General features: G+C 39.0%; 2 protein-coding genes across 2 annotated transcripts in view; one reads left to right on the top strand and one right to left on the bottom strand.

The window, feature by feature from the left end:
- The first annotated feature begins 253 nt into the window (after nt 1-253).
- On the top strand, nt 254-2458 carry foxc1b (forkhead box C1b). The gene has a single exon (XM_030131326.1). It carries the CDS (start codon nt 551-553, stop codon nt 1964-1966), a length of 1416 nt encoding a protein of 471 aa, XP_029987186.1. The 5' UTR covers nt 254-550; the 3' UTR covers nt 1967-2458.
- Nucleotides 2459-7737: 5279 nt separating this feature from the next.
- gmds (GDP-mannose 4,6-dehydratase) overlaps nt 7738-24161 on the bottom strand; it is a 247147-nt gene continuing 230723 nt past the window's right edge. Inside the window, exons 10-11 of the mRNA XM_030132937.1 lie at nt 10318-10386; nt 7738-8283 (exon numbers count right to left, since the gene is read on the bottom strand). Of these exons, the coding sequence (XP_029988797.1) occupies nt 8221-8283; nt 10318-10386 (132 nt within the window). The 3' untranslated portion in view covers nt 7738-8220. The remainder of the gene's footprint in view (nt 8284-10317; nt 10387-24161) is intronic.

Genomic DNA, 24161 nt, shown 5'->3' with positions numbered 1-24161 from the left:
TTTAATTATTATTATTTGTGGATTGAAATAATAAATCTGTCGCAATTTGGGTCATTAGGTAAAATGTTCAGGCTTATGGGCACACCCTTAACAGCATTTTAATAACTCTATGTCTGAAGTGAAGAGAGAGAAGGAGAGAGAAAAGGAGGAGGTGAGGAAGAGGAGGAGGAGGAGGGGGGGGGTAAGGGGGGAGAGGGGGTGACTTTTATTGCCATGCAGCTTTTCCACAGGTTCATTTCGTCCTCCAATTGGATGATGGAGCACTCATTCGGGGAGGAGCAGACCGAGCAGCCAAAAGGAAGGAAAAAATGTGAAGCGTAAAAAAGTGCCTTGCTGTAGAGTCATGCTCCTCCAGCCTTCCTTTTAGCTTTCTCCCATATGTTCACTGCAGCTGTGTGCGCTCTCTCTGCTCCACCGTGGCGAGCTGCGGCTTAGAAACGCGTCCCACCAGACCAGATAAAGAACAGAGAACTTTAAAAGCAGTCGGAGCCGAAGTTGTGAGTGTTTCCTGGGGGAAGCAGCTTGGGGAGGTTTTTACGCATTGCGCAGGATGCAGGCGCGCTACTCCGTCTCCAGCCCCAACTCTTTGGGAGTTGTACCGTACATCAGCAGCGACCAGAGCTACTACCGGGCCGGCGGTGGATATACCGGGATGCCTGCCCCCATGAGCATGTACTCCCACGCGGCCCACGACCAGTACCCGGCCAGCATGGCCCGTGCGTACGGACCGTACACCCCCCAGCACCAGCCCAAGGACATGGTTAAACCCCCTTACAGCTACATCGCCCTCATCACCATGGCGATCCAAAACTCACCGGAGAAAAAGATCACCCTGAACGGGATTTATCAGTTTATCATGGAGAGGTTCCCCTTCTACCGGGACAACAAGCAGGGCTGGCAGAACAGCATCCGGCACAACCTGTCCCTCAACGAGTGCTTTGTCAAAGTGCCCCGGGACGACAAGAAGCCGGGTAAGGGCAGCTACTGGACCCTGGACCCGGACTCCTACAACATGTTTGAGAACGGCAGCTTCCTACGGCGCCGGAGGAGGTTCAAAAAGAAGGATGTCCAGAAGGACAAAGAGGACCGGGACAGGCAACCCAAGGACCCCTCTGCCCGCACCCCGGGCCGGGACCAGGACGGGCCGGTGCAGGGCTCCCAGCCGGTGCGGATCCAGGACATCAAGACGGAGAACGGGACCTCCACGCCACCCCAGGCCGAGTCCCCCACACTGAACACCGTGCCGAAAATCGAAAGCCCCGACAGCAGCAGCAGCATGTCCACCGGCAGCCCCCACAGCGTGCCCTCCACCCGGTCCCTGAGCATGGATGGACCCGAGCACCACCACCACGGACAGGCCGCGGTGCAGGGCTTCAGCGTGGATAACATTATGACCTCCCTGCGGGGGTCTCCGCAGGCCGAGCTCTCCCCGCCTCTCGTCGCTTCCTCTCGGACAGGTATCACCTCTTCACTGTCGCTCAACTATTCCCCAAACCAAACATCTGCGTACGGTTCGACGCCCTGCAACCAGAACGTCATCTCCACGAACTCCAACGCCACCTATCACTGCAACATGCAAGCCATGAGCCTGTACGCGGGGGACCGGTCGTCCGGCGGCCACCTGACCCCGTCCACCACCGTGGAGGAGTCCCTGCCCGACTATTGCATCACCACGACCACCGCGTCCCCCCTCGGCCACGGCAACCTGAGCCAGGCGGGACAGGACGGCCACCATGCGCACCAGGGCCGGCTCGCGTCCTGGTACGGGGACCTGAGCCACTTGAGCCCAGGTTATCCGGCCCAGCAACAGAACTTCCACTCGGTGAGGGAGATGTTTGAGTCCCAGAGGATCGGGCTCAACGGTTCCCCGGTCAACGGGAATAATAGCTGTCAGATGGCCTTCCCCTCCGGCCAGTCCATCTACCGCACCTCAGGAGCTTTTGTTTATGACTGCAGCAAGTTCTGAAAGCCCCCATGGGCCTTTTAAATTAATAACTTTAATATATATTTCCTATATTTTTTGTACTTTTCCTCTTTATGGTCTTTTATTCACACCCCGAATGGACAAAAGAGATTCAGAGAATTTTTTTTTTTTTTTTTTTTTTTGTCGAGGCGTGTGTAACATCAAAAACACGTAAGTTTTTTCCCCTCTCGCTTCGAGAATTGTTTATAAAGTTGGCTTATATACCAGCTTTTATGACTTTAGACTGTAAATTATAGCCTAATATAGTAATTTATTTTTAGAAAAAAAAAGGGAGTGGTTGGATATTGAGGACCAAACACTTAATGTTTTTCAGTTTTCTTATGCTGCCTTTAATTGTCCTTGTATAGAAATAGAGGGAAACGTGTAGCCTATACTGACTTATTTTATTCATTTTTGTCTTATTTGTTAAAAACTATTTTGAAGGCATTAATTACATTTTGTTTGTTTAATAAAGTGCCGTCTATTTGATTTTAATTGGAGTGATTTATTAGCATGGATAAAACTAAGAGAAGGGAGATGGTTTTTGTACAAATGAAAAAAGTAGGAGATAAAGCAACAATGAGGTGTATAATATTTTCCATCTGTTGTGAAGATGGAGGTGACTGAAAAATACAAAATACACCGGAAGTGCGCAGCTTTGGGTGCATATGCTTTCAATGAATTCATATTTTTTTCAATTCGAGGAGCACATTTAAAGAAATTAAAATATTTGTGGTGCATCCATATTTAAACAGAACATTTTATCAGATAATAATAATAATAATAATAATAATAATAATAATAATAATAATAATAATAATAACTGTGTGCGGCCCTGCTTTACGCATCAAAGGCGAAGACATGAACAGATAGTGGGTTAAATTTGAAAGTAAAACTGACTTTTTTTTTTCCTTTTTTTTTTTTTTTTTTAATTATTCCAGTAAACACGCTTCAGTCTCTGTTGCACGTTGTATATTTTCTGCCTTCACGTGTAAATGCAGGCAGTAAATAAATACACGCGTGGCAGCCGTTCAGCAGTGCGGTTTGAGCTCACTAAAGGCCTTGTCAGCAGAACAAATCAGTCATTCCAAACTGAGCAGGCTTCCGTCTGCCTCCACACACTGCCGCATGTGAATGATGGGAGGTTTTGGATGCAAAAAGCTGCAGCTGCATTTGTGTTGGATGCCTGTGCAGCGCATTCTGCTCCGAGCTGTCCATGCGTGACGAGGACGGTCTGATGTATATGATCCGTGACGCAGAGGGAGATAGTCACTAGTGGACACAGACAGACACACAGACTGCGAAGAATTACGCACGGTGCGCTTTAAGAATCAAATACTAAACCGTTGGACTGGTTGAATTATTGCTTCTGTCAGGTGTTTATTTATTTCAGTAATTTCTAAATGACGCAGAGCCAGAAAAAAAAAAAAAAAAAAAAAGAGAGAGAAAGAGAAGCCTCAGTTATGAAGCGCAAAGCTTTGCATTATTTTTTGGTGCAGTTTTATTTTACATAGAGCAGCAAAACAGGGTGAAATTAACATTAAGACTGACAAAGTTTTTACTAGAATGTTTATTTTACACCTGATTTATCATCTTCAATTGGTTATTCTAGGGGGTGTAAAATAAATAATTACAGTAACAGCCATAATAATGTTTGGGCTGTAATATATATTTATATTATCAGAGTAATAAATATTATTCTAATCATAATAATATATTTTTGAAACTACCTCAACCCCCCCACTACAACAACAACAACAACAACAATAATAATAATAATAATAATAATAATAATAATAATAATAATAATAATAATAATAATAATAATAATATTTTGTTGCTTTGACATTTTTCCGCTGTGTTTATAATCATTGTGTGTTTTTGCGCAGCCAAGCAGACTTAAACCTGTCATTTGGTCCTGTCTAAATGAGGTTTTAATGAGTCAGTGACAGTAAAAATTCCACACACAGACGCTCCCCACGGCATACACACACACACACACACACACACACACACACACACACACACACACACACACACACACACACTGACACCAGCCATGAGTCAAGTGCATTTAAAACTATAACGTCAACAATGCGCCACTGTACCTTCCGCAGGAGGTCTTAATGTGCGGTTTTACAGCTTGTAAAACATAAAACCCCCTCCTCTTTGCGCACAGAAATCTGCGTAACAATTAAAAGCGTTTAAGGATGACGTTTGTTTCTTTCTTTTTTTTTTTTTTTAAACAAAAGTCTTCAGGTGATTGATGAGACACTCAAGAGGCAGGAAGGAAAATCCAAGCCGGGCTGCGAATCATTTTTCATTATAAGGACAAGACAGGATGAGGTGATGGAGGTCAATGGAGAGGATGTCAACAATGCACTTTAGGAAAAGACGGCGTTACAGCCAGTCAGAGTCTTATCTGACGCACCTTTACCGGGCCTGTGTGCGCACCACAGGCCGGTGGATGAGCGGATTGTTGTGGCAATTTATAGGCCTGAAGCGTAAAAACCAAAAAGACTCCCAGAGGAGGAGCAGAAAACAGTGCCAAGGCGTTTTTACAAGATCAAAAAAAAAAAAAAAAGCCAAATTAAACAACTATTAGATTATTGTTCCATGTTTTGTTTGAGATTCTTTCTTAAATCAGTATCAGTACTAAGTGACATGAATGTAAAACACATATCGCCTTAAGGGATCACAGTTGGATTGGAACTTGTTTTTGTTTCTGTTCAGGCACCAGGTGTCTGCAGATGTCTCGATCCATGACGGGCATTTTTAAAGGCGACTCCAGACTCTTATGAACGTACAGCTGCACATAAAACAACCTAAGCGCACTTGCATTAAAATGTTTGGCAGATACCGGAGGATTTAACGGAAACACATCAGTTTGAAGAGCGTCTGAATAGGTTTGGGAGACGCAGGGATTCACCGGAGCCATTTTTCATTGGTTTGACTTAAAACACTGAGGGAGCACAGGAGTCGTTTAGTATGTTTTTATACGACTGTGACTACATTACGCATTGATTATTGGCACATTATAGACAATGGTGTTATCTGAGTACTTTTACGCAAGTACTGTCGCCTCCTCACTGCACATTTGTGGAATCTGTGCATTTCCATTTGGCTTTAATACACCTCAAAGCCAAATCTAACACTTTTTATTCCAACATTTCTCTGCAACCTTTATCCCCTTTCAGATTACAACTATCCATCAGCTTCATGTCCTGTGAAAACCACCTATCTCCAAAGGTTTTGACTTTTTTGTGATAAAACTGAAAGATGCGTAAAAATCCACATACTTCCTACGCAAAGTAAAATCTGGATTCCCTGTAAAATGAAATGCCACAAATTCAACAACATGGCTATTTTTTGAGCTTTTCTGACTTTTAACAGAAGCAGCAAACATGATGATTTTACAGAATATGATACGTTACTGTAGATTAAACCATTTTGCAGTGCGTAAAGTGGTTAAAATGAGCACAGCGTGAATTTGTGCAGCAGGAAAATGCAACTTATCATTAATAACAACCTAAAAAAAAAAAAAAAACATATTATAGCAAAAACACTGACAAGAGCCATTCACACCATGTTCTCCCTAAAATATATGCACTTTTTGTTATAGAGTGCTTTCACATAGTACTTTTTTATTTTTTAAAACGCATATAGGCCTTATATACGCATACTAGAAACAAAATAATAATCAGTATAAAAAACCCACTGTTTTATAATTCCTAATAAATCGAACCTGTTACTAATATGAATTTGACATCACAAACCACCTCAGAATATCATGTTACAGTCTGGGGGCTCATCTCTGTAATATTATATGTGTATCAGGTTATAACCAAATATGAGTGTGTGTGAATGTGTGAGGTGTGTGTTCAGCTGAACTCGGCCTGTTGTGTCTCATGGGAGCAGAACTAAATCCCTCCAAGCAGAAGCGATGATTGAGATCGCTCTGCTCCGTCTTTAATCCTGAAGGATTCTGGCACCGACAAAGACTTGACTCTCAGATTTTTCTGCCTCATCTGCCGCAGTATCAGTATTAATATCCTCAAGCGTCAATACCTTATTCGAGACGAACCCAAATAAAGCCTCCAAGGCAGTTATTCTCATCCATGAAAGAAGAATAAAATACCTACAGGTTAAGTTAAATGATAGAAATAGATTACATATTTATTGTTTAATGCTTATTTTCGCATCAAAGTGTTTAAATAAACGGATAAATTCAACACTTTAAAAGTAAAACCCCTGATGTGGTCGACCCTGAATTGTTTTACGTTTGACAAAATGAGCCTAAAGAAAATATAAGCTTAAGTACAGTTTTATTTTCTTAAGTACAGTTTTATTTTCTCTCCTCATTTCTCCTCTAAAGTGTTCTGAAAGCTTTTCCTCTCCCTACTTTAAGTTTAGATTTCAGATATTATTTCCCACAAATACTCATTTTCTGCAGAAAAATGGCCATGTTTCCTTACTTTACAGACACTGCGGTCATCCCATGAGTTTAAATTGACCGTTAAAGCTGCTCAATCTCTTAAATGTTTGTAAAGCTGCATGAAATGTTTTTACTTCTTTGCAGTCGTGAGCCAAATCTTGATGTGTTTTACTTTATTTGTGTGCCAACAGTAAACCTGATCATAAGACTCGCCTAATTGTTGTTGAGGGCAGGCGGTGCACCTGTGTGAGGCTGCAGGCCCCGGCTCAGTGTGTGTTTTCTGCTCTCAGTCGGTTTCAGGGGCCAAACAACCTCAGAGCCACATCTGGTTTGAATCTGGAGCGCGCACAGACGCTGCGCTGTCCAGGACGATCACAGAGAGGGAGAGACTTTAAATGTCCTGTAGGTGTTGTCCCAAAAACAGACAGAGGCGATCCCACCCTCCTCAGAGCAAAGACCGCTCACTGAGACCTTCAGGGCTCCGGCAAGTTGAATGTCAAACCGCTTTCACAATATAATGGGAACAAGAGACGCCCCAGAATTACACTGAGTGACGTTTTACGCACGACGGGACAGAGAACAATATTTTATTATGCAATTCATATCATCGTAAACGTGTTCAAAACGTTATTTTTTCACAAGAAATCTCAACTACGGGTTATTAATCTTAATTTTAACCGAAAATCTTAACATATTTTAAGTCCAACTGCGGCTTTAAATCCGAATTATCACCGATTAATAAAGATTAATTATTAAAATAAATCCAACTTCACAGCAGATAAACGCGTTTCCATGTAGATTAAATGTTAAATTTAAAGAAGACACGTGAAAAATGACTTCTGGGAGACATTACGCATTTGCAGGGCCTGTTATGGTTAGTGCGCCTTCAGATTTTCTTCCAGTTTGGAGAGACAAAAAGGGTTTGAGAGCGGGGGCTCGGGGACTCCTGGCCCGGGGAAAGAGGCACTTCCTGCCGAATAAAAGGGCACAGTGTGCTCGCAAATAAAAAAAAAAAAAAAAACTGCAAAGAAGAAGAAGCGAGTAGAGAGTAAGGAAAGAAACGACAGGAGCCAAACGACCTCTGCACAACCTGGGCACCATGGTGTGTGCGCGCACGCACGCACGCACATGAGCCTGGACGCGCACTTTTAACCAACTCACTATCTGATTTTTATTTTTTTTTTTCCAGGCAGGAACGATGGACTGCTACTTGCTGCTGTAATTTCTTTGATATGCAAGCCTGTAAAATACAAAAACAAACAGCAATTTCTTAGATACAATTATGTTAATATGTCATCAGAATATGTGCATCATCAAAAGTCAAAGACAAACAATAAAAAACATGTAAAAAGATGATCCTTTATTGTACCAAAGGGCTCATTTGTTGACTGAAATGTCAGACCATTAATTACATCATCGATTCCTATTCGTCATTATTTATATAATCTACCATTTAATCCTCTGAAACCAAAGTGACATCTAAATTCCACAACAATTAAAATAAACAAACGGTATAAATACACCCTTTGCACTCCAGCTATAAACCATGACGCGATGATCATTGTTGAAATATAAAAGGCATCTCAGCTATGTGATGATAAAACAAATCAAAGTGACATGAAACCAGGAAAAGACACAAGACAAGAAAGGCAACCAATGGTTCAGTTCAACCCGCTTAACAAAGGAGAAAGGACACACTTATGTACTTCATTTGGAAAAGTCAAAAGGGTAAAAAATACAACATGGTCCCCCCACTGCTGGTCTCAGTGGCAGAACACCGGAGTGCTAAAATATTTCCATCCTGATCTGGACTGATGTGGACTCAGGCGTTTGGGTTTTCCTTCATTAGTTTGATGTCTGCGTCCACCATCTCCTTCACCAGCTCCTGCAGAGTCAACACAGCCGGTTCAGAAAGGAAAGGCTCAACAGTCACCTCCAAACACACAGAAATACAGACAAACTGCAAATAAAACGCTACATCTTCATGGTTTACAGTGAAATAATCTAACAACTGTCATTTATGTAAAGGGAAGAGCTCCTTCTGTGGTGTATATAAAAAAATAAATGTTAATAAGCATCAGGAAAGTGCAGTAATTCACCGTTATCATATATCAACCTTAAACAAAACTGCTTTGTAAAAATCAGAGCTGAGTATTAAAACTCCTCATGGGTTTTTGAGGTATTTGTCACATTTTTGTGGCACCAACAGATATGCATTTATAGGACTGAGAACTGTATTAGAGGAGGTTACAGTGAGATCTAGACCAAGAGTTTAATATTCTAAAAAATGAAAAAAAAAAAAAAAAAAGCATATCTCACTTTTCCAAGTCAAAGAGGACAAAATACCTATATTTCACATATTTATTGGACATACAATATGAGTATTTTTATCCTCTTTGACTTGGAAAATTGAGATGTGCTACCCCCCCACCCCCACCCCCATTTTTAGCACAGTTAATAAAATCAGGCATCAACTGTGTAGACAATTTAAGAATTTTCTTTAGTTGTAGATTTTCTCTGTATGATTCTTCAGGCAATATTCACATTTGAAAAGCCTGAGATTTTTGCAAAATGAAACAGGGTTTTATGCAAAAATAATGAACTGTTTTAATAATAAGGAGCCGAGGTGACTAGAAAGCAGTCAGGGATTTTCCATGTGTGACGTTTGATCATAATATAGTATCGGGATGTAAAAATAAGTGTATCTCATAAACAACACATCAGTGTAAGCAGGTTGTGTTGAACAATGTGAGGTCTTAAAGCTAATGTGATAAACGAGTAAAGTGTAGTATATTTGTCATCACTCTGATTATGTTTGTCTTGACATATAAAATTTGTTTTAGCAGCAATAAAAATGCAAAATATACAATAACATAAACATAAACTGCAGAGCCACAATAAAACACCTATTTAAACCACATTCCTCTTCCTCCATCACCTTTAATATTATTATGTATGCATGATTAAAAACTGTTTTGTTCTTATATATAAAATTTCATGTCTTCCATCTTCCATCATGCAACCTGAAGCCGTGGGCTGTGGTCAACCAACACAGTGTTTTCAGTAACTGATACTCATTTAAAGAGCAGAGAGGCTGGTGGTTGATATATACTGTTGCCCATGAAGTTGGAATAAAATATTTCTATATATGTATCCCGTGTAATGAAATGAATGTGATTTATAACGTGTAAGTGGGACTCAGTATGTAATCATTGTACCTGGTTAAAGGTGATTACTGATGTGCAGAAATAGGAATAAAAAGAGGAATGTATCTGAAAACAAAATTATTCCAACTTTATAGGCAACAGTGTGTTATACTGATAGCATGGTTTTTATTTTTTGGTATCTAATGCAATACAAACTAAATGACGACAAATGAAACATAATTTCTGACCGTAAATGAATTTTTATATAACAGTGATATGTCAGTGTCTCTGTTTGCTTCAGTAGATATATTTTATACTCTGTTACATTTTGAAATAAATTGAAAAATGGGGAGTACTAGCATTATTCCACAGCAGCTCCACTAATAACGCTGTCAACCTCAGTCTGTGGCTGTTCTGCACATGTGTGTACGTTCAGGTTTGTTTACTAGACCGATGAAATAATCATCTGATGCTCATGATCTCAAAACCTCATCACAAACTCAAGGAAGCATTTTTTTCCCCAATTTATCTGACTTAAGGAATCAACCCAATTACATATGACACAAATAATATGTCATGTTTCCAAACCAAACCCAGACCCGAAAGCTTCTACCTACATCCATATAAATACAGAGTTTTCATAGGATGTCATTAATCATTTTCAACCTTTAATTGTTTTGTTGTTATTTTTCATTAAAACTTCCATATATACCATCTACAGTTATTTTCCAAGGTGGAAAAATCCTGTAACCAGGTGTTTTTTAAACACATACCTCAAAAGTCACCTTTGGCTTCCAACCCAACTTCTGATACGCTTTGGTGCTGTCACCTTGTAGGTAGTCCTGTACGGAGAGAGAAGAGAGAAGAGAGAGAGAGAGAGAGAGAGAGAGAGAGAGAGAGAGAGAGAGAGAGAGAGAGAGAGAGAGAGAGAGAGAGGAAAGAGAAAGAGACATCAAGAAAGGTTGATGGAAAGAGAAAGAGAAGAAAAACATATCATTAGTCATGTGTGATGGCCATGAGGAGGCGAGTCCTGCAGCCGGCGGAGGTGTCACAGCCCAGTCGCCACAAGAAAATGTTGCAATTGTACGTCTGCAAAACCACAGATACATCATCTGGGCAGACTTTTACTGTATTTAACCAAGGCCTTGTATCATTTCTAACTTACGTGCTGTCAGTCAACACCTAAACCTCATACTGTCATTAAAACCAGCAGATATTGACAGGAGGTGCTGGTTGTGTTGTCAGGAAACAAATGAAGAATTTAGATTTACATTCAGGATCAACATTTAAGCCACTTAGAAATGACCTGAAGTAAGAGCATGTAAGTGACATGTTTAAAGAGACAAAATGTGGATGTTATATAATTTAATTTGTAAGAGACACAGTTGTTATATCATCATAGTAGTTCCTCCAAAGGGCAAAAGCACCGTGACAGGTTAAAACTCTATAATGTTGATGTTCCCATACCTTGAAATGTTGGTATGAAACATATTTTTGTTTCAGAAATGCAGAGATTAGGTTGCATCTATCTACGGTTTGCAGAAACATTAACCCTTTAACAACTGCAATCTCTCTGGCGCTGCATTTTGGACTTTACAGCATTCAAATGACTGTAACTCCTGAACTGTTTATGTTATCCACAAAATTCAAACAGCAACGGAACGCTGAGATCCTTTCCAACACTATATAACTCTTTATGGCAGAATGGGACTCTATTACAAGTAGAGAGGAACTGTTTATGAGACTTCAACAAGCTAAAAAAAACGCCTGGAAATAACTAAAAATACAAAGCCATAATATGGATACTGAATATACAAGACAAAAAAGCAAGTTTGAGCAGATGTAAAATAGTTGAAAGTTTATTCTGCAATCTCAAAAAGCTTCATTATGGACATTTACAGTTATTTCTGATAATAAATATGCTAAAACCATCAAGTCAGTTTTTCTTTTTTTAACTAAAACACACTGTTTTAAGCATTTAATATTCATAATAATGATAATTAATTAGTGGACAGATACTGAAAGTTGAGTTCTTCCTGAAAACAAATGTACAAAAGAATTGGCAAAAAAGACATTTTCTGTTACTTCTTTTGCAAAGAAATAATGAAGACACTTATGTGGAATCTTATAATGATGGTCTTATTAGGGTTGAATTGCAAAATTTAATTCTGGGAAATTAATTTTTGGGCTTTATATGTGCTATTTCTGATACTGATCTGTATTAAAGGAAGTGGGGTTGATCACTGACGTCCTGTAATCTGCATTGTGAACTTATGAGTCCGTTTCAGCAAAACATGTTACGCAAATTCCTTCAGGTTAAATTTGACTAGTGCCGACAGACTCTCAAGAATCATTCCTACATGTATTTTTGCTTCAGAAATGTTGAGATTATATGAATAAGTGAGATGCAGAAACTCCTGGTAGCAAAAAAATGGGTTGGGTATCATCCTCATATAAAGATGTACAGGGTTGGATGAAGTATTCCAACTTTAAAACAGGATGCAGGGGATGAAGTGTGATGATTCCTCCAACTTTAACTCTCTTTCTCCCACACACACACTCAGTATCTTCTCTCTTGGGGGAAAAGGGAGGTCACTGAGTCTCGCTGGCCATCAATCCCCTCTCTCGGCTCCCCACCACCGATCTGTCCAGACAGCCCCCGTCGGTGCCAGAACATGATGAATTGTGGGACTCTGGTGGTGTAACCCCCCTTACACACACACACACTGACAAACACACACTCGCACCCCCTCCTCTCTAAACCCCTTACTCATTTTCCCTCCTGTTGTGTTTTGCTCTGGGTTCAAGATCCAGAGAGACCCGGCTAAGGACCACCAAAGAGCCAGAAAAATCCTTTCCCTGTTCGTTCTGTGTTTTTCAAAGCTTCCCCTCTTGCTCTGCCGTTCTCTGAATTCTATTTCCACCTCACTCTTGTGTCAGAAACATGCCGGCCAAAAGATCTATTGAAACAATGCGGTGAAATTCAACACTGAAGAATCTCCTTTTCCAATTAACCGATACTGTATGTTCCTAAATCCTGCAGCAAATTCCAAAATGAACGACTAATCCTCCGAAATCCTTTGCAGGACAGATAACAAAGACTTCAGATTTTCTTTGTTTTTTCTGCTCTGTATCTTTGACACAATCGTGGCTTGTGAAAACGTGTTTGTCATCCTCTGTCTTTTGTTGTTTGCACTTAGTAGAGGAGTAAATATATGCACAAAATGGTCAAAGTATGCAGACATGTGAACGTTCCAGCCATTTGTGATCATTATTCTGAAACCATAGGCATTCAGTTGCTGTAATAACAACATCCACACTTTTGGTTTTTCAGGCTTTCCAACCAATTTTGGGACCTGGCAGAACAAATCTATTTGCATTTGGCCTCAGGGTGATGGTGATAGGGGTGTGGCAGGTTATTCCGAAGGTGTCGGGATGGGACTGAGGTCAGGCCTCTGCGCAAGCCCACGTCAAAACGGGAAAATGAATTATGTTTTCATTCTGCATAATAGAAATTAAACTGCATTTGGAAAAGGAACGCAAAATGATTATGACTTTCTGATCTGACATAAGTTTTGATTAAAATGCCTCTAAGAGGTGAAATGTTTGGTTGAAGTTGGACATCAGTTAAATTTAGACAATATTTATATTTCTTTTAATTATCAATAAGCATTGAATGAGTCTTTTTTTTTTCTTCTAATTTTCAGTTTTCTTTTTTTCTCATGTGTGATGAAACTACAATTTCATTAAGGCTTAGTCATACTTATAATGCTGCCTGTATTATGTTTTTTTCCAATAAGTAAATGTTGATAACTCAAGAATAAATTGTTTTCAATAGATTTTCTTTGTCTACTAGAAAAAGAACCACTGATTTGATTTACAGTATCAGACAGATGTGACAAAAGTATTACTATTATTATGGTTATTTTTTATGGTTTAGGTACTGGCATCACTTACAGGGGCTGAAAACATAACAGGTATTGGTTTGAAGTCCACATCTATCAGATATTTATAGGTTTTTAGGCCTAAATCTTAAAATTGTGAACTAGGACAAAAAAATAACCCCCTAAAGTCAAGTCTCCATCATGCCCTTCCTGAACACTGAGGGAAAGCAAAAAAAAAAGGAAAAAAAAAGTGTCAGGTTTATCAATGACAAATTATGCAACATTAACATTCACACCACATACGCATCTTACACACTTCACCAGACACAAAACATTTACACAACCAAGACAAGACCTTGATTTATACTACCTGGTCAGTCAGATATTTAATTTCTTTTGTACAATACATGCCATATATCCTCACCCCCAACCCCCTCCCTTTCCCCACATTATGATGACTCAATGTAAATATTGATTATTATTGTACATAAGTTTATTTGTCACTTGGTGTCGCTTTAATAAAGATCATGGAGAAAAAAAAGACAAATTATGCTGAAATTATACAAATTTCGATAATGGCAGCATTTGATTCTGGTGACTGTGTTGCATTTTTTTTTTTTTTTTTTTTTACATCTTTCTGCTTAAAATTCACCTACTACTACATATTCTGTTTTAAAATCTCTTACATCTCTTTACTGTGGCTGAAACATAAACCCTTTGTAAAAATGTACTTACAATGACCACATATGGTTAATTTCTCAAAAACAGGTATACAAAGATATAGCTTGGTTGTGTATAACTCTTACTGCAGTTAAATACAAGCTGTTTCTCTGCAGCAGAGTTAAGATTTCTGTAGGGGGTGGGGTGGGGGTGGGCACAAACCAAACTTGACAAAGGGCCACATAGTGTAAAAAAAAAAAAAAAAAAGAGAGTGGTGTTTTTATCTGACACTGAACCTCTTGAAAATGTCTTTTCTGGGTGATCTTATTACACAAGAACGCTCCCAGCAGCCCTGGCATAGTTCAGCCTTTTAGAGAGCAGGGACCCACATCTCTGAGAGGCTCCACGGCGCATAATCACACTCTTCTGATTACACACAAAGGCAAAAACACTGAACACACACAACGCCAACAAGTACAGGCTGATTCTGCCTCCGACACCGCTCGGTCTGATATTATTGGGCCGCAGCTGAAAACCTGGTTCAGTTTCGGGTGAGCAGTCGTTTTTATTTTTAACTTCACATGGTTTACATACAGCCCAGCAGATGAAAGCTCGGGCCCGTTTTCTCCTCCCTCTGTAACAGCAGGACAAACAGCTCTTTCTCATGTGAGCACCACTGTACATTACTCACATCCATTTTTGGCTCTAAAGTCGTAACTGGAAACATTTTCAGACTAATTATCTACAGCAATGAGACATAATTTATCATGGGTCTGAATGTAATTATTATAGGGTGACTTACTCCACAATTACATTAAATAATCCACTTGCTTCATAATTATATTGATTAGGGTTTGTAATGGAGAATGTTCATTTTGTAGCTGGCATAAAAGAAACATCAACCAGCCTTGTCACGAACACTGAAACTTTGACTGTGAAGAGTGGTATTTCTTCAGTAGTGATAAAATGTGGCAGTCACATGGTCTCAGTGACCCTTACTGATTGGCTGTTTCACACCAAGAGGGTGGGTCTTATATGATATGAGGCTGAAAAGACTCCAGGCAATAGAAATGTACAAAGTGTGCACGCTGCAGAGCATAAAAAATAAATAAAGTTTTAGTCTCTGGCTGCATGCATTTGCAAATTAAATGGACTGAAACAACTGTATGTTGTGACCTGATGCCAAGACGACTGCAGCAACACCTCGGCAGACGATCCCAGCTCCCTGAAACTGAGGCAGGGGTGGGACGTAACAAAGTACTTCTATGCAAGTACTCTTTTAAAATACTACACGTGTGTACTTCAATGTATCTATCCAGACATGTATTGTACTTTTTACTCCACTACATTTGTCTGACATCTTTAGTTTTCAGATTACAGTTTTTATTCTTGTCCAGCAAAAGCCACATATCTCCAGATGTGTTGATTTTAACGGTTTGTGATGAAGTGAACTGAAACTAAATAACGCTTTTTATAAACTGTTTCGGATTAACTGGAAAAAATATTGTCACAGAGCTGAAAACTGGCCTATTTTAATCTAAAAAGTACTAAAATGTTTTCTCTTTAGAACTTTTTGGCTCTCACAGGACAATAATGCTACAAAATATGACAATCTTACACAATATGATTCTTTGCTGTGCAGTGTATAAAATATTTCAAATTAAGTCAACCTTAAACATCTACAGCAGTAAAATCTAACAAACGTATGTCTGTCTTTGTAGGAACAAAAACATTTCATAAAACAAGAAAAACTTCACAGTAAAACAATGAAACTATTTTACTATACAATAAATACATTTCATATTTAAGTACATTTAATGTTTATGTAATAGAGTATTTTCAGTGTGGCTCTAGTACTTTTATTGAGGTAAAGGATCTGAAGACCACCTCTACCAGTGGGCTCAGGTGAGATCATTACCTGCATATTTCAAATATACTAAGTAAATGTTGTAGTAGTATCAGACAGTATGTTGTCCATGTTTTAATTACAGTATATTAAAAGCTGTGAGTATAATCAATAAATTCAACATGATCCTTTTTCAGTCCAAATCGTGTTGGTCCTGACTGAAAGGACAAACTACAGTCTGTTTACAGTCGCCAATCGATTCAGTCAGCATTGATTTGTTTATTACACATGACATCATATCCTTTGTTCTGGCAGTGAACTCAGTTGATGTGTTTGACTGGACGCATTCCAACACACAAGCCAAAACCACCCACAACTGTCTGTACCAAAACAGACACAGAAACTGATCACTACATCAAACTATGGCAGCATAAACAACATTTTCTTTAAACTTTATGTATGATTTGAAGTTTCACTGACTATCAACTAATTAAAGTGTGTGATAAAGATGTTCTTATTTGATCTAACCCTTAGCTAATCAGATATAATCCATAACTAATCACTATCTTTTATGTTACATGACGTGCACAGGGCCTGAGAAAAAGATTCAACACAAACATTGAATATTCTAGGATGTTGATTGATGCATAAATTGATTCCTACCAAAAACAAATTTGAATCGCATATATTTTGTATCAAACAGTTCTTTTAAAACAGTAAAATTATGGCTGGTATGGACAATCAAACCTGTGCCATATTGGAGCAAAAACAAAAAGAAGTGAAGTGACATTGACATATGGTCTGTGATTTAAATGCAAATGACCTGACATTCCAACTGTAATTTCCTACTATATCATTATCCACTACGATATGAAAAAATGATCCCCAAATGCTTATTGAGCTATTGAGTAGCTGTAAGATAGCCCAAACAAACAGGGAGTAAGAAGAGCATTGCCTTGTATCATTATCATCGTCATTATCATCGTCATTGTCATCATCATCATCGTCATCATCAGTGTCACTCTGGTCTGTGAAATCCACCTCAGTGTGGCAGAAGAACATCTGCTGAAATCAGACTCCAGTCTACTAAGTCTGCTGTCTTAGCACATAACCACACGGTTCAGCATCCAGGAAGTTAATCCGGTGCCTGGTTTTTCTCAACCAAGCTTTCTGCAGGTGACAGACAATTTCACCCTCACAGATCCATCTGTGGAGTGCTGCTCACTGGAATACAAGCTGCTTCCAAACTGCTAACAAGAGCGCTCTGCGGCCGAGTGAACTCACCCCAAACAGAGCATGTAGCGAATAATTCAACATGAACTACTAACAGATGGGGGAACAATATAATCTTCATATGGATCCGATTTGGAACCAAACCCAACATTTTGGTACATCCTGTTTAATGCAGCTCACTGCCCATGTCTGAAAATATGCAACAGTGATGACAACAACTGCTAGAAGAAAGCAAAAAATTAGCCATGACACGATGTGTCCTTAACCCAAAAAAGAAAAGACATTTCAGAGATTAAATAACAATTTGCACTTCATCTTTAAACCATCAGATATATATCAGATTAATAAAAGTAGCTAATATTTGGTTTACTGAAGAGCTAACTCCACATATGTGTGTCAAGTTAAAGGAAAAATCTAATGGGACTGGTGTTTTCCAGAATGAAAATGCCTCATCTGCAGGACAGGAAGCTTCATTGAAATGACTGAATATAAAGATGAAGTGAATCATATGTATGACCTTCACAGTCAGCAGATCTCAGATCAGTTGAACACTGGGAGATTTTGGACTGATATGTTATACAGCTGCCAATAAACACTCCAAACTAATGGTTAAGTCACTGGAGTTCTGAAACACGGACAATCTACTTTGTTGTTTTTTTTTGTTTGTTTGTTTTTTTTAACAAATCATGTTATTTCCATAACCTTGAACTCACAGAAGTAAAAAAACACCTCTTCATTGTGAAACTGGCAAACGACAAGTCCTTACAATCCTCCCCATCTCTACTTTTCCCTTGTGTCTCCACTCTAATAAAGACGAGAAGCCGTAAAAAATAATCCCTCAAAATGTAAAAGTGAGAGACAAATAGAGTGTGATCATGGTCCATAAAGCACACAGGCAATAAAAGGCACTCAGAGCAGGCATTTAACGCAAAGGAATTCTGGTATCACTGCAAGGCCTTTCAATAAATCACACAACACACTGAGGCTGACCCCCAAACACATCAGGGCACTGCACACAAACACGAAACAGCAGCGAGTTGACACACAAACACCTTCAACACTTGTATGAAAGGATGGGCATAAAAGTGTCCCTAAACTGCATTTATTTTTCTTCCTACTGGAAACCCGCCCACTTACGGGAGACAGATCAAACGTTCCCAAGAAAACAACTCTCATTTCTCCCTTCTCTCTTTGAGGGCTGCATGCTGGGACACTATGATGTGGTTTTGGAAGTCCAGTAGCGTCTCTGGTATTTGTACAGTAGTGGACATGAGGCTGCGAATACAGAGACTTCAAAGAAAATCAGATAAAGCGGCCGAGAACGCTGTGAGAGTCTGGAGCCCACGGTCTCCATGTCCCCAGATGTTCCGACCAGACCCAGATTCTCCAACCTTTGACCCGCACTGGGGTTTTTGGATGGAAGATCTCAACCCTGATCCTGGGCTTTTTATACCAGGATGAAGCGCTGTTACGACAGCAGCAATGAGGGGGGAAAAAAATGAAGACATCAAAAGCAAAAAAAAGGGCTGTTTCATCCTGAAGCTTTGACGCTGCTGTCATCCATGTTTGCGGGTCCATGGAGGCCGTCCTCACTGTGCGACCAGGTGTGTGAGCAGGTATGTGCGGGAACAGGTGGGGACACACTTCCAACAGAGACGGAGCTCCATCATTCCAGGCTTTTCAGGCGCAAAATCACAAATCTGTCACTGGTCAGTTTCTAACACACCTCCGCCAGCATTGCCTCGACGTATCGCTTCCTTTAAAGCACAAAAGGCCCCCAGTTTGAGCTGAGGGAAGTGAGGAGGGAGGGGGTGATGAAACCAGAGACTTTTATGGTAAAGTGAAAAGCAATAGTTGTTGTGTTTTTTTTTGTTTTTATTTCAAAAAATGTGCAAATTATTATATTTACAATAGGTGTTCAGGAGCAAGAACTGGTTCCAAATTTTCAACCCTACTGAGTGAAATGTTGCCATTGTACATTTATGCAAACCATAAATGTGTCCAATCTGAATTCTTCTAACCATTATATTCCATATCAACAGTTATAGATAAATCTACCTGTACTGATATATTAATATAGTGTTTTAACCACTGACAGTGATTTTGTTTGCAAACAAAATACTGACATATGTGCATATGTACCCTCTTACTTGCAACAGCTGATATCTTTTGCTTTAAACATCATTCATGCGTGCATTAAATTTTCTTCAAACTAATAACCTGATTTCCAAGTGGCAATATCACCTTAGATGGGAGCACAAATTTCACCATATTTCAGCTTTTTTGTTCATGTCCTGAACTCTACAAATGCAATGGTTTGGCTGCATCATTTTCATTTATGGTTATTATTTCAGATCTATTACATAATCATAATATTAATGCAACTTTAAGTCATGTTAATTTAATACAGTACTTAGTTGAATGGACTATATCTATGAATAACCGATCATTTCTAGGCTCATTCAAACTGTAGAATCTAACAGACTATTGAGCATTATCAGTATTTTTTGTTAAATTTATTTAGTTTGAGGTAGGGCTGTCAAAATTAATGCATTAATGTGGATTAATCCATCATCATGATTAATCTGATTACAAATTTTGTATACACAATTAACCCATTTGCAGTGCAGAATGACTCTGAAGGTCTCTGTCAACCCATTTTGGGCAGTTTGTCCAACTAGAGTTAGCGTCACTCATGCGCAAATGGGCAGTTGATCTGGTCGTGACAGGCAGCAGAACCAACCCATAAAGATGGAAGACACTAAACAGCACGTTGGCCCTCTGAATGGAAATATGAGGACAAAAAAAAAAAAAAAATCAAGATGGAACAGTGGTTTCAAGTTATTTTGTTGAAACTGTTGAAGGTGTTTAATAAACACTTTAAGTGCCAATATATTCCCTTCTTTCTTGAGTCTGTTTGCTCATGAAAAATGAAAATGTGATTAATATACATAGATTAAAAATTAAAGATATTTAATCATGATAATCTGCTAAAATATTTTAATTGTTTGACAGTACTAGTTTTAGGACAAAATACAATGTAATAATTAAGATAATATCTAGCTAACTGGTTATTGCTACAAAATAAACATCTTGATGGTGATTTAGAAAGCCTTGTTTTCACTCAGTAGGTTACACATAACTAAGTTCAAGCACAAATACATTGAGTCAAAAACATATTCCCACCAGAATATATTATTAACTTTTTCTTTTTTTTATCTTGAAAGTTGTTAACACACTATGTTGACAAAGATCATTGGGCTGAACCTCTTTCAATAGCCTATAAAAAAGAACATCAGGGAATACTTTAGAAACAACTTGAAATATCTAATATCCTGCAACCCTCCAGAGGATTAACTGGATTGGAAAATGAATGAATGTCAGTGACAAAGATCTGTGAATTTTGGAATAGGGGGGTTAGAAGTTCAACTTTGTGTTTCTGTCTCTGTGAGGCAACTTTAACAACACAAAGTAAATTTACTACTATTTAAACAACAGTAAAGACGGTAGAAATGTATTTTAATGAATTGTGAGGCGTTGATCTCTAGGAATCTGAGACAATATTAGTCACTCTCAGCTTGAGGTCAAAGGTCAGGTCCAGTATGTACGAGGGAGAGAAAGAGAGAGAGAGAAAGAGAAAGAGAAAGAGAGAGAGAGAGAGAGAGAGAGAGAGAGTGGTGTGAGTTATAGCTCAGGTTTCCTTCCCCGACTCCCCACGCAACTTGGCCTGCGCACAATGTGTTAAGTGACCTCTAAAGGGTGGCCCTGTCACCCTGACGAGTTTGTGCACAAAACCACACACTCAGACATAAATGTGGTGTTGGGAGAGTCGCTGGCTGCATGAAACGGCATTATGTAATTTTAGAAAATGAAATGTGAATATTAGTATCCAAGAACTGCATATGCTCTTAGGTAAAGAGCTCATATGTACTAAACAACACTAAACCGCTTGTTTTTTCATCTTTTCACCATGCAGGGATGTCTATTTTGGGCAGAATTCCAGATAGAAAAGGACCACATGTCAGTATGACACTATCAAAGCTTGGATGGTTTACAGGAGCTCTTTCTGTCTAGACAGACTCCATTTATTTGGCAGGTATGAGCTCAGATTTGGAGTTTTCTTTTCTGAATCTGCACCACTTCTCTGCTGTCAATCACATCAATGCACGATGGTCTAAGCCAAGACGAGTGGCCATATTGTTGAATAAAAACATCTTTCAGAGCTACAAAGTCAACAATATTTTCCTTATGCAATCAGAAAAAGCCTCTAGCATTACTGGACGTAAATAAAAATGAGGTATTGAAAAAGAGCCATGTGGGAGCCAGTATCAAGAAACTGTAAACAGTACTGATAGTTCTATCACCACCACTCAGCAGGGAGTTGACCTGAATGTAGACTTGGTTTGAGGTTATGGTTATATTTTTCCTTTTAGTGCACTTAGAGTTTATTGTGTTTGATCTACATACTTATAAGTTATATTTTTGCACAAGTTATACCAAAGAACTGGATTCAGTGTTGAGTAGTCCACATTCTGATCTAAATTAAAGGTTTTAATCAAATGTAAAATACTAACAAATAAAATAATTACTGCATTTTTAATACGCTTCCAACTAATCTGTGATGGATTATGTGTTTCAATGGTAACTCTCAACACTGATCTCAAACATTATGAGTAAACATCTTGATTTGGACAAAAGGAGAGGAACTCACACACAAGGAAACCCCCCAACAGAAGCTGTTAGCAAAAAAGCAGTAAAGTGTGAATCTCCACAGGAAAACAGTAAAAATCACTTGTGACATTAAAAAGCTAAAACATCAAAAACATCACAAGCTGTCATTTAGTATCATCCCCTCGTCTCCCCCTCCCTCCCCTCTGCACTGCCGTGTTGATTACTCTCCATCAGTGCTCATTAAAATTCCTGGGGGAGCCATGTGATAAATATTTACGCGGCTGAGGACACACTCCACACACACTCCAAACACACTCGAGTAGCTGGATCTGACTGCCGATAGTGTTAAGTGCCCAGAGGCTCTGGCAGCGTTTTTGGAGAGAGAGATCCTGACACGTGGTTGTATACACGAGGCGTTCACTGTCAAGATAGCAGAGGGGGGTTGTCGATTTATGGCGGCTAATTGATGCTAACTTGTGTTTCTTATTGTGAGTGTGTGTGTGTGGGTCCAAGTCCAAATGTGATCTTTTAATGTGTGAAGTTTATGGAAATGAGGAGGAAAATATCGCACATTTGCACATCTGGATATAAATGAAAAATGCACACACACATACACGCACACATATACACACACCCGCACACACAGAGTAACCACAGTGGAGCTGGACTCCTCACTACTGTTCCACAGGGCTGCTGCAGACCCCCCTCCTCCTGTATTCTATTATTCCTGCGGACGGGAAACAGATCATAATTCCTGGAGTCAGCAGAAAGCTGCAGACTACGAGAGAGAGAGAGAGAGAGGGATGGAGGGAGGGAGGGGAAAAAGAGAGTGGAGTGGGTGGAGGAGGGGGTTCAGGTGACTGTTCACTTCCACTGAGGTCAAACTGAAACTGAGCAGTAAAGTCATTTCCAGTGAAAAGTGAAATGTGTGTTTAGTCTGTTTGCTCGTTTGTATAATATAGTTTGGGTGAACTAGCGCTTTGTGCAACACAGCGTCTGTGTGTGTGTTGAGCGTGAGCATTTGTCTGTGTGTGTCTGTGTGTGTGTGTAGCATTTCTATCAGCCTCTGGGTGTTTCATATTTCTGCAGACATCAAAGCTCAACATAATTTCCCTTATTTAAACAATCTTTAAACAACATTCTTTACAATCATACTACAAAAAGAGAGAGACAGACGCAGACTGAGGGGGTCGGAGGGAGAGGGAGAGGAAAATGTCATCCAGTCTTATCTTAATTGTTGTGTAATCTCAGTTAAGCACTAAGGGGCCTGTCTGGGCCTTGACACCGAGCCTTCACATACAGGACGATTGTTGAACAGCTTTCAGTGCTATAAAAAAAATCTAATTGTTGTAACTCAGGCCATGGGTCTAGTAGATTAAAACAATATTTCATTCACCAGTTAAACAGTTTACTTGACAGATACTTCAGAATAAAGAACCCAGGGAACCACGAAAAACCAAATTGTCTATTTGAGGGGTAAAATATATGTTTTCCGATCTGATCATATGTGAAAAATTCCCATAAAAGCCAATTAATAAAAAACTTGCTACTTTGTCGGAAGTTAAATGCTAACTACTAAAGAAGTAGAAAAATAATCGGTCAATGTGAATGCGTCTAAAGTTTGCAGTGAAATTGTTCTTGAAATTACTTTAGTGATTCTTGTCTTATTGTTTATAACTAGACATTGTATTTTTTTTTATTTTTAGTGCATGGAAGTTGGTTTGTTGTGAGTTCATTTTTTGTAACTATGACTGTGCTGCTCTTTTGACCAGGTCACTCTTGGAAAATTGATTTTAATCCCAATGTGGTTTGACCTGGTTAAATAAAGGAAATTGATAAATAATGTTTGTATATGGAAATACAGACACTAAAACTAATTCTGAAAGGATTTGATCAGAGGTCTTTAACAATGATAAAAAAAAAGACATTTTCACTTAATTATTTAATGAAGTTGAATAAAAATAACTGAAGAAATGGCCTTATTCCCTGCATAGAACCTCAAAGATGTTGAATTGTGGTTTCATAATTATAACTTTATCTGTTATTATCGTTCAGTAATAAGTTATTAACACATTTCTTTTAAATATGGAGCCACCTGACTTTATATAATAGTAAAATTGCTGTTAATTAAAATACTTTCCATGTGGAACAAATGAGGGTCTTTAAAATGATGTCTTCGTTCATTTGTTTCGTGCCAGTAGAACCAGAAGTGGGTTCATTATTAAACCTTTCGTGGTTACGTTTAGGCACCACCAGTGCATGGTTATGGGTTATAGAAAAACACCAGGGTTTGGTTTAAAGCAGGAAAAGTTGTGACAGAAAA

The sequence above is a fragment of the Sphaeramia orbicularis genome, chromosome 4, assembly GCF_902148855.1.
Source record: "Sphaeramia orbicularis chromosome 4, fSphaOr1.1, whole genome shotgun sequence".
NCBI classification, from domain to species: domain Eukaryota; kingdom Metazoa; phylum Chordata; class Actinopteri; order Kurtiformes; family Apogonidae; genus Sphaeramia; species Sphaeramia orbicularis.
The sequence above is the reverse complement of the archived record's forward strand: the minus strand, read 5'-3'. Positions and strand labels throughout refer to the sequence as shown.